This window comes from Corvus brachyrhynchos, unplaced genomic scaffold (genome assembly GCF_000691975.1).
Source record: "Corvus brachyrhynchos isolate BGI_N302 unplaced genomic scaffold, ASM69197v1 scaffold200, whole genome shotgun sequence".
Lineage (NCBI taxonomy): Eukaryota > Metazoa > Chordata > Aves > Passeriformes > Corvidae > Corvus > Corvus brachyrhynchos.
In genome coordinates this window covers 4,426,190-4,436,763 of record NW_008236184.1, presented here as the reverse complement: position 1 = coordinate 4,436,763, position 10,574 = coordinate 4,426,190, and the positions used below count along the sequence as shown (strand labels likewise).

Sequence of the window (10,574 nt, the reverse complement as noted above, 5' to 3'; positions counted from 1 at the left end):
CCCAAGTCCAGCCTCTCCCCAGCCAGATCACCCAAAACACCCAAGGTGTTACCGGCCCCTCAGCTCAGGAGCAGGAGGGGAAGCTGGGTGACCACACAGCTCGTATCCCAGACTTGGAGGGAGGCAGTGGATGGGGAAGCACACCCCTACCGTAGTTGTTGGCATCACTGGTGTTCTCGATCTCCAGCACCCACTCCCCAGAGGGGTCCTCATCCCACGAGTGCGTCGTCATGAAGGCCCAGTCATTGAAGCCATCAGCCGAGAAGTCGTGGGGCCTGAGCAACAGAGGCAAGATGTGGGTGTCAACACATCCCAAACTCACCCATGCCAGCCTAGGCCAGGGGCCAGCCTGGGGCACCCCACAGCCCAGCACCTACCTGGCAGCCAGAAGGGTGGAGCGGGTGCCCATGGGGCTGACCAGGTGGATGGCCAGGTCCCCCCGCCGGTTGTAGGACAGTGTCAGCCTGGCCTGCGCATGCTCCAGCCGGCTGATGTAGTTGGCTTTCCCTAGGCAGGCATCCACTTTCCGCCGTACCTCGAGACGTTTCCCAATGTCCCTGCCGACGACAGGCATGAGTGAGGCCAGTCCCAGACCAGGGGGACATGCCACAGTCCCCATTCCTTGCTGTGGGGCTCTGTGGCTGTCCTGGGGACTGGGCACCAGGGCAGCTAGAGCAGGAATCAAACCCACAGTGGGTCAGAGTGGCACCACCTCCATGCCATTCCCAGATGGGTACAGGAAACAGAAAGGGTGCCTCAGCTCTTGGGCATGGCGGGGGGAACTGGGCTGCCCAGTGCTGCCTCCCCAGCCACCACTCCATGCTAGCCCTGAATAGGCCCTTTATTCACACACTGCAGGCCAGCTACACCCTGCATGGCTCAGCCAGGGATGGGACGGGCAGAGTCATCCCCATCCCGCTGCTGGTGCGTGGCCACTCCCCACCACGATGCTGGCCCTGCTGCCAGCACAGGATGTGCCTGCCCCACACAGGGCTGGTTCCCCAGGGGCCCAGCCCTAGCTCCCTTCATGCACAGGAACATGATCCCCCCCACCCAGGAGCCCCTAGGGAGTGCCCTGGCCACAGACAAGACTGCACATGCTGCACTGTGGCAGCAGCGGCCAAGCAGGAGTCAAAGGAGCTTCTGTCTGCCCCCTGAAAAGCCCCTCTGTCCAGGGATGCCTCGTGCTGGCTGCACCCCAACCACAGTGCCCCAGTCTGCCCACATCCACTGGCCCAGCCCCACAGCAGGGAGGCTCATCAGTGACTTCAGTGCTGGATGGCTGGAGGTGCCTTTCCCAGCTCTCCCCAGGCTCTCGCAAGAGGATGCTCCAAGGGTCTCAGCAGCAGTTCAGTCTCCAAGATTCTCCCCACTCCCTGCTCTGGGCCCAGAGGCTCTCAAGCTCCTGTGCAGAACAGATGCCGAGTGATCCTCTCCTGGGCTCACCAGCCCATACCTGGGCTCTGCAAGGATGTCAATGACACACTTCCTCTGAGGTCCCACCGTGGTCCAGTTCTTGGCCAGGCTCACCATGGCCCCAGCATCCAGCAGGCCGTAGCCATACGAGTGGCTGACTGTGGACAAAGAGGGGGTCAGCGCTGCTCCTGGGGGTACCCGGTGGGGGATGTTTGCCTGGCCACGCGGCATGCTCACTGAGCCCTTCTGCCTCCTTCACCCCACAGGGCTGCCAGGGCACTCTGCCTCAGCACCCCAAGGCTAGTGGTATGAGTAGGACTGGGAGACCCTGGTCCCACCCCAGCACCCCAGTACCTTTGCGGCCGACGCCATTGGTGACCCAGTCATTGGCATTCAGGTGAGCTGGCTTGGAGGTCTGCACCACCAGGTGCTGCATGTCCCGCCAGGTCAGGTTCTTGCTACAGGGAGACATGGGGCTCAGGTCAGTGCTAGTTCCTGCTGGCCCCAGGCAGGTCCATGTCCAAGTGCCACTGCTGCATGGGGCTGGCGCAGCCACCCCCGTCCAGCCCCCTCTGTCCTGCCCTTACTTGGCTTCCAGGGCGAGGGCGATGATACCAGCGGCCAGGGGTGCCGAGGCTGACGTCCCGGTGTGCAACTCGGTGCACTTCTGTCTGAGGTCAGTCGTCACCTGTGAGGAGGAGTGCCAGGGCAGGAAATGCTGCAGGCACATCCCACCCCCTGAGCCCCTGGCCTGCAGACAGCAGCAGCCCCCACTCACAATCTGCTTCTCATTCTGGTTGCCACTGCTGTACGTGGTGGCGAGGGTGGAGGAGCAGGCCTCGCTGTACCAGGGCACATTGCCGTACTGTGTGGTGCTGCTGATGGACAGCGTGTAGATGCTGTTGGTGTAACCGTCACAGTTGCAGCTGTCATGCTCGCGGCCCCCATTCCCAGATGCCCAGACGAAGATGGAGCCCAGCCCGCCTCGGCCCTAGCAACAGAAGCAAGATGAGGGCAAGCACCAACACTGCCACACACAGGAAGCCCCAGGCTGGAGCTGGGGACAAGCAGATGGTGCCAGCCTGAGCTGGACAGACAGAGCAGATGCAGCTGGGACACAGGGGACAGCATGACACCCCAGCAGGTGACACACCAGGCAGCAGGAGGCCCAGACAATGTGAGGCTTCCAAGAGCCAAAATCTTTTTCTGCTCAGAAGTCACCTGGCCTGACTGTCTGCGTGGGATTGCAGTGCCTGGCAGAGCTGCGGGAGCCCACAACACAGTCCTGGCCATGCCTTGGCACCCAAATGTGGCAGCTAACCTCGCAGAGGACACAACAGAGCCAGCGTGGCACCACACGCATCTCTCTGTAGGGAATCATGACACAGCTCCCCAGGCAGGCGACACTGCCAGCACAAAGGGACAGTGGGGAAGGATGGGTGAAGGAAGCGAGGGTGAGCACAAAACCAGAAAAGAGCCAGGAGAGGGCTTGGGAGAGGAAGGAGACACCATCCCACGCAGGAGCCCTCACGGCAGTGAGATAACACCACATGGGAGGAGTCCTGATTCAGAGCCATCGCACAGGAAGAACAAGAAAAACTAACAGAGCCTGATCCCAGAGATGGGCTGGCATATGGCTCATCCCGGGAGGGCCAGGGTAACAACCAGGGCAGGCAGAGGAAGGGAGACCTGGGGAAACGGCAGGAGTCAGGCCAGCGCTCTCCCAGAAAACCCGCCTTCTCACCTGACTGACCCCACGGAAGAAAGCCTCCTCTGCCAGCCGGGCCGGGCCATCCACAGTCTTGCCATCGTCCTCAGGGCCCCAGCTGGCACTGTAGATGTGGATGTGGTTGGGGTTGAGGCCCAGGGAATGGGCCTCCACAGCATCGGTCACCTCCCCATCCAGCATGCGCACACCTAGGGCCAGAGAGCAAATGTCACTGGCAACCAGCTGGGGCAGAGTGGCCACGGTGCCGCTGGTGAGAACCCTCCAACCCCTGCTGCCACCTGTGTCACAGGCTGTCACAAGGCTGCTCCAGTCAACAGTGCTGAGGGGAAGTGGGCAAATTGGGCATTTGGAGACTGTCTACCTTAGCCACCGAGACCCACTGCCCTTACTTCATGCCTGCGCTCCACAGCTCAGCTGCTCCTGCGGCCACCCAACGCCCACAGGACCCGGCACAGGGCAGGGCAGCACCTACCTCCGATCCTGGCATTGTACGCCACACCAACACCACAGATCCCGTTGTTTGCCACAGCAGCCACTTCCCCAGCACAGCGTGTGCCATGTCTGCAACCGAAATAGGACGAAGCATGCTCATATAGGGTGCGAGGAGCACAGGGGTGGGTAGTGGCTGCAGCCCCAGCAACCCCGACCTGGGCTCCCTCCTGTCCCCTCAAACCAGGTAGCCAATGAAGGCTCCTCCATCTGCCCTCCTGCTCCAGAGCCAGGGCACTGAACAGCCCACACTGGCTCTGGGCAGAAAAAGGATGCTGCTCATGTCAAAAAAAGGAGGTGAAGGGTTCCCCATGGGGCAGAAGTATGCTGCCAGCCTCACAGCTTACAGAGCCTAAGTATGGCAGGGACTTAGTGCATGGCCTGCTGGATCTTCAACCCTCCCTCCTGCCTCACCTGTTGTCATTCATCTGCGTGTAGCGGGGCTGCGGGTCTGGGTCCTGGTCATTGACATCAAAACTTGCCCCTGGGTCCTGGAAGACACATTGGGCACTTGGAGACTGTCTACCTTAGCCACCAAGCCCCACTGCTCTTACTTCATGCCTGTGCTCCACAGCCTGAGGCTGAGCTGAGCAGGGTGAGCAGGCTCCAATCCCACCTCCATGTCCCACCATGGTGGGCATCAGCCCTGTACCTTGCAGCTCTGAGTTGCCCTGCATGGACACAGCTGCCCAGACCAGCTCCCATGGCACTCTGCCCTGCACCATCACCCAAACTCACATAGTTGGCCTCCAGGTCAGGGTGGTTCTTCTCAATGCCGTCATCCAGGATGGACACCACGATGCCCTTGCCCGTGTATCCCTGTTCCCAGGCCTGACGCACATTCAGATCCCGCTGGTTTGTGTTGTACTGTCAAGAGAAGCCTTGGCACTAGGAGATGCACCCAGCCATGGGCACTGTGATGGGTGTGTGCCCAAAACCCACCCAGCTCCCATCCCGCTCTTCTGTGGGTTGCGACAAGGAACCTGGGCACAACTAGCTGAGAAGGGCTGCTCTGAAAGCGAGACTGAGCCCCAGACTGTGCTTGAGTCCCACAGACACTGCACCCTTTGCAGAGATCAGGCTTGTGCCCAAGCTCCAGGAAGCAGAAAGAGGCATAGACTCATTCCTGGGCCAGGCAAAGGGCTGTACCCCTTAGTCCAACCCTGTGCTCCCCCCAGCCCTCCCAGCACTCCAGCCAGGAGCCACAGCTCTGCAAGCAGAGCCTCCTCCCTGGGGTGTTCCCATCACATAGCACCAGGTGGCTACCCCAGGCTTTCCCCCTCCTCTCCTTCTCCCTCCTGACAGCATAGCAGCCACTGCATAACAGCAGTTCCTAGGTTGCCACGTCTGCGTCCCCAAACTCGCACCCGCAATCATGAGCACATGCCCTTCCTCACCCGACACTCACCAGGTACCACTGCTGTGGGAACTTAGGGTCTGTGGGCTCCATGAAGACGTCTCGCTTGGTCCTACGCTTTGCCACCTGTTGCTCCAGCCACTGCACCTGAGGGCAGAGAAGGCATGGGGTCCCCCGCTGACCCCTTATGCCAGCACCTCCCCACGACCCCAGTCCTCAGCCTGCCTGGAGGGGCTCTCCCTGGGAAGCTCACAGTCACCTCTGGCCTAGCAGAGTATTGGACCTGTCAGAGCTACCGCCACCCCTAGCCCAACCCTCCAGGCCCCCTGCCTGGCTGTGCCCTGCAAAGGCTGTGCTTCAGTGGAGCGGGACGGTCAGAGTGCCAAGGTCCACTGAGACACGGGCTGCCGAGAGCTGCCACACCGCACCACATGCCTTCCAGGGCCTGGGCTGAAGCCCAAGGATGGGGAAAATAGCAGCCCCCCCACACCACTGCTCTGGGATCTGTTTATTGCCCTGCACGCCTTGTCCTGCGTACAAGGACACAGAGCTCTCCTGGGCCCTGGGACTGCAACAACCCACAGGCCAACGACGCTGGCTCCACCAACCCCCTGCCCTTGCCAGACACGCGGTGGGCTCCCACCTGCTTCTACCAAGGAATGGTTAAGGCAGCTCAGCCCTGTCTTGTTCCCAGCACTGGCTCATGAGCCCTTGCAAAGTGCCCGGGACCAAAGCCAGGCCCTCCTCACTCATACCTGCGGTTCCCTGGCCAAGCGGCTGTGCCAGGGCTGGTGGGGCGAGAGGGAACGCTTCACCACACCACGGTGCCGGAAGTGGTAATAGTCGCCAAAGATCTGCAACAGAGAAATGCTGCTCATGGGACAGACATGAGAGCCTGGTTGCCCCGATTCTCTACATCCCACATCTGCAATCCTGAGCTCCAGGGCTGCCACGCACAGGCTGGGCCCCCCACTCCAGAGTAGCTGGTGAGGCTTATGTTCAATACACTGGGCAGGACCTCCTGTGAGAGGCTGTGGCACCTGGTGACAACCTCCCTCCCGATGCCAACCAGCTCCTCCTGGAGGAAGGTCCCAGAGGCTCCAGGTGCCACACCCCAGGTGGTCCCAGCCAGAGCAGGGTCTGCATCAGCCTCTGCACCTCTGGACAGAGAAGACAGGCTGCTGTCTTCTCCCCAGGTGCCCCACTGGAACACCCACCCAGTGCCAGCCTCTATAAGGGGCACAGCCAGTTTGAGTGGGGCAGAGCAGGGGGCATGCAGGCATCCAACCCCAGCGGAGTCCAACTTCCACCGCCAACCAGCTGTGCTGTGCTCACCCCAGCTCCGCTCCCATGTGGGGACAGCCTGGCCTGGGACTCCAGCACAGCCCAGCTGGGGCAGGATGGGAACCCAGCACAGCTGGTGGGGCCAGGACACCATGCCGCCACCCAGATGGTTATTTTTAAACCCCAAGCCCTCTCCAATGCTGTCATTTCCGTATCCCCTCCCGCACATCCTGGGGCTGATGGACACAATGGCCCCACCCTGGCTGCCCTGGGCCTCCCAGCCCAGCAGCTTGCCCTAACTGGGGAGAAGGGGCCAAGCACCCACCCAGCCCCCTGGGAGTCACAGAGCGCAGGCAGCAGCCACAGGCAAGATCCAGCTGCCCAGGCTGTGCCAGAGCTGGTGGGGCTGGGCTGCAAGGGCTGTAAGAATATGAGGATCTCATCCTCCTCCATCTCAGGCTGCCCTAAAACAGTCTGTTTGGGGCTAACAAAGCTCCCCAGCTTATTAGAGCTCTGCAGATGTGCTGCCCATCTGGACAGACTGGGCTGAGCAAGGTGCACCCAGCTGAGCAGCAACCTCAGGCCCGGGGCAGCAGCTGGCTCTCCCAGGTAGGCACTTCACCAGAAACCCCGGACCTGTTCCTCTGGCACACCGTGTTCTCCCAGGACAGCCCAGGATGCCTGTCAGTTCAGAGCCCTTGAGGAGGTGTCAAGGTACAAAGCCTCTGCACGGGGCTGGTGGGGGAATGCAAGCTGCAGGATGGTTGCCCTCCCCCAGCATCCCTCACCCACTCCAGGGATATAGACAGAGCCCAGATTGTTCCTGCACACAGATCTCAGCTCTGACTGGTCATCCAAATGGATTAGGTCTGCACTGACACTGTGGTGGCAGCCAGGAGCTGGCCAGCCCACACACTTCCACCCTAATCCCCACTGTCCCTGTCCTCAGCAAGGGCAAAGCAACCCCCAGCACCATGTGTCCCAGGTGCCAGTTCAGTGCTGCTGCCCAACCCCTGGCTGCAGCTCGCAACTATCTTGGCCAGTCCCACGGCTAGAAGGCTGCCTGTATGCCTGACCACTGCCCCAGGAGTGGAGCAACATGCTGGACCTGCAGCCCAGCAGTGTGGGAGGCAGGAGCACCCTCTGCCAGGATGGCACTGTCCTGCCAGCACAGCCCAGGGATGGCACCTGCAGTGCCCTTCCCCAGTGATCCCAGCCCCAGCAGCAGGGGGCAATGCCTGTACCTCCTTCTCTGCATAATCCCAGCAGTGCAAACCCCCACACGCTCCCCTCACTGCCACACCCAGCCCCCACCTCTGACCCACGACCACCCACTGTCCCCTGTGTCCTCCCTCAAGCCCTCCTCAAGGCCACTGGCACCAGCCAGGGACCTCCTGCCCCAGGTGCCACTGGCTCCCACCCCACAGGCAGCAGGGGATCCAGGAGTATGCCAGGACAGCACAGCTTTGGGGACAGTGCCCAGACCCCAGGCTGAGACCAGGATCCTCTCAGATAAGGACCCAGGGGCCCTCTCACTGGGGCACTGCCAGATGCACCCAGTCCCCCCCCTCCCAGCCTGGCTGCACATCCTGTCCCAGTGGCACATACCCCCAGGAGCAGCAGTCCAGAAACCTGGGAGGGAAAGCCAGGCTCTTTCCAGCCACACTCTTCCCACTGGACCGCCATGACCACTCTGCAAAGCCCTGACCAGCCAAACCCTGTCCCGCAGCACAGACACTGGGACGGGCTCCAGAACAGGAGAAAACATGCCCAGACCAGAAACTCCTTCCACAGCCTGGGCTGCTGCAGCACGTGGGGCTCTGCTTGCAAGGGCAGGCTCACTGCTGCGAGGTGACAGAGAGCCGAGAAGAGGTGCCAGCCTCCAGCCACAGAACCACAGTGTGGGGAGAAGACAAGGGCAGAGCTGGCACAGAGCCTCTGTGGCTCACAGGGATGGAACTCATGACAGGCCTGGGCTCCCAGCTGAAGCACATGGCCCTGCACTGTGGAGACAATGCCACAGAACCAGTGCCCCTTGGCCCTGGCAGCCAGGCCTGACCTGGCACCACAGCATGATGGGAAGCACTGCCAGGAGCAGGCTGATGGCACCTCAGCCCCATCCCCACTCAGAGGGGTTTCATCACAGATCCAGTCCGGTGGGACATGCCACTCTCTTAGTCCCCTATGCATGGCAGCTGCCCTGGCCGGACAAGTTCTTTCCCCTGAGATCTGTTCTGAGCCACTTTCATGCTGACAGCACCTGTGTAAGGCCATGCCATGGCCCACCACAGCACGGACACCCTCAGTGGGGCCTAGCCACAACCCCCACAGTTCCCTCCTCTGGCACAAGTCCCAGAGGACTTGGGGCTCCCTGACCCAGAGAGCCCTGAGTACCCAGTTCAGATGCAGGGCTCCTTTTGGGTGGCAGGACAAGGTCCTGCTGGCTTCTGCAGCAGCCACCTTCCCACTGCCACCGCTCCCAGCAGCTGCTCACAGCGAGGTCCTGACACCACAGCCACCAGTTGTGCAATTTCCTCTGGGATTTCACCCTGCGCTTCCTTCCCAGAGAGACAGCTCACTCCCAGTACAGCCAGGCGCACTGCCTAGTCCCTGGCTGACGGCAGGGAAAGCCGAGTGTGGTGGGAACCTGCTGACACACCCTCTGTCAAGGACACTTTAGGGGTAAGGATACAGCTGCTGTCAGATCCCCTCTGGAGATAGCTCAGAGGCTCCTCTGCCGTCCCGCTGAGCTGAGGCCACGCTGCACTGGGCAGCTTGCTGTGGGAAGCAACAGTGGAAACTGCAAACTTTCCCATCCATCATCACACAGCACTCCCAGTCCAGTTCCTTCACACTAGGATGGGCTTTTCCTCCTTCCCCATCCAACAGGCAGTGTGCTGCGCCATGTTGTGCCATGCTATGTCACCAGAAAGTCCCAGTGACAAGGGGAGGCCCTGGAAGTCCATACAGTTAATTGCCACTATCGAGTCAAGGCAGCAGATGCTGGAAGGCCACAGCAAATGGGCACAAACACAGTGGCCCTGCTGCCATAAAGAGCAGCCCCTACAGCAGCTCCGGGACTAAACTCAGCACCTGCCCAGACTGTGGCAGAGAACACTAGTTCCATGAGAAGAGGGAAGCAGGAGACTTACCGGGCCCAGGTTGAGGAATCCATGCTTCCTGGCCAGCCTGTCAGCCTCCTGGGGTCCTGCAGGGACGAGCACAGCCCAGGTGTTGGTGTAAATATGCTGGGCCAGCACCTCCTGGGCCAGGAGAGTGAGGGCAACCACCAAAGTCCAGAGCAACAGCAGCGAGCAGGGCCTCAGATCCATCAGAGTATCGGGGTTCCTTGAGCTGGGGAACAGGAGGGTCCCAGGAGCAGGAGGGTCCCGGGAGCAGCAGGTCCAGCAGCCTCCCAGCGTCAGCACCCCGAGGCACACCGGCCTCTCTGCCCTGCTGGTCCCAGCTCAGCCCAAGCCCACATGGGGCCAAGCCCACAAAAGCACAGGAACAGACCGTCCAGGACAGAAGCACAATCTGCAGAGAGACAGGACAGTGGTCAGGCCCAGGGCACCTTTCCACAGACCTAGGGAGGGCAGGCTGCACCATGCTGAGACATGGGTCAGGCATTGGGCAAGGGGGCCCTGGCACACAGCACCTGCTGGCCACAATGGCACACTGACAGCCAAGGAGCTGCCTGGCTTGGCAGTGTGCCCACATGTCTGCTCCTGCATGGAGATGCTGTTTACCTTGCCTGTTACCCAATGTTTGCTTATAAACATAGGGAACCAACCAGGAGGGGAGGGCACCAAAGGAGCGGAGAGGCAAGGCAAGGGACACTGTTCCTCTTGCTGCCACTACCCCTGCTCCAACTGGGATGGAACTATCTGGGTACAGAGCTGGGAGAAACTGGCATGGGAGGCCTGCCTCTCCAGTCCCAAGGGGAGACCAAAGGACATGTCCCCAGGTGCTGTGCGAGGAATCCCAGCAAAATGAGAGACTGGAAGAAAGAAAGTCAAGGAGAGCTCCTGATCTCCAGCTCGCACAGCCCCAGACTCACATCTCTACAGCCATTGACCAGGCAGTGCTTGGCAGCCGTGGCAAATGCTGTGCTGCTTGTCACCAGCAGCAGCTCAGCTCTGCCCTTCCTCTGGAGCACAACATGGTGACACCGGTGTGACTCATCCCCGCAACCGGGTGGAAACCAGGACCAGGAAAAGGGGCACACTGTCACCTCCAGCATGAACCCAGGGATGCCCGGGAACAGCTCACACCTTGTGGGAGGCCAAACGCAGGAAG

General features: G+C 61.1%; 1 protein-coding gene across 2 annotated transcripts in view; it reads right to left on the bottom strand.

Moving 5' to 3' along the window:
• Window positions 1–10,574, bottom strand: part of FURIN (furin, paired basic amino acid cleaving enzyme) — an 18,234-nt gene that overhangs the window by 1,632 nt on the left and 6,028 nt on the right. The window contains exons 1-14 of one of the 2 annotated variants that reach the window (XM_017738208.1): window positions 9,428–9,507; window positions 7,884–9,053; window positions 5,747–5,845; window positions 5,043–5,138; window positions 4,373–4,501; window positions 4,049–4,125; window positions 3,618–3,706; window positions 3,161–3,333; window positions 2,195–2,407; window positions 2,004–2,104; window positions 1,771–1,874; window positions 1,457–1,574; window positions 378–557; window positions 151–275 (exon numbers count right to left, since the gene is read on the bottom strand). In XM_017738208.1, coding sequence (XP_017593697.1) covers window positions 151–275; window positions 378–557; window positions 1,457–1,574; window positions 1,771–1,874; window positions 2,004–2,104; window positions 2,195–2,407; window positions 3,161–3,333; window positions 3,618–3,706; window positions 4,049–4,125; window positions 4,373–4,501; window positions 5,043–5,138; window positions 5,747–5,845; window positions 7,884–8,549 — 2,170 coding nt within the window. In that variant the 5' untranslated portion in view covers window positions 8,550–9,053; window positions 9,428–9,507. Of the gene's footprint in view, window positions 1–150; window positions 276–377; window positions 558–1,456; window positions 1,575–1,770; window positions 1,875–2,003; window positions 2,105–2,194; window positions 2,408–3,160; window positions 3,334–3,617; window positions 3,707–4,048; window positions 4,126–4,372; window positions 4,502–5,042; window positions 5,139–5,746; window positions 5,846–7,883; window positions 9,054–9,427; window positions 9,813–10,574 lie in introns of those variants that run through there. The other variant, XM_008637270.2, reaches the window with a different exon arrangement.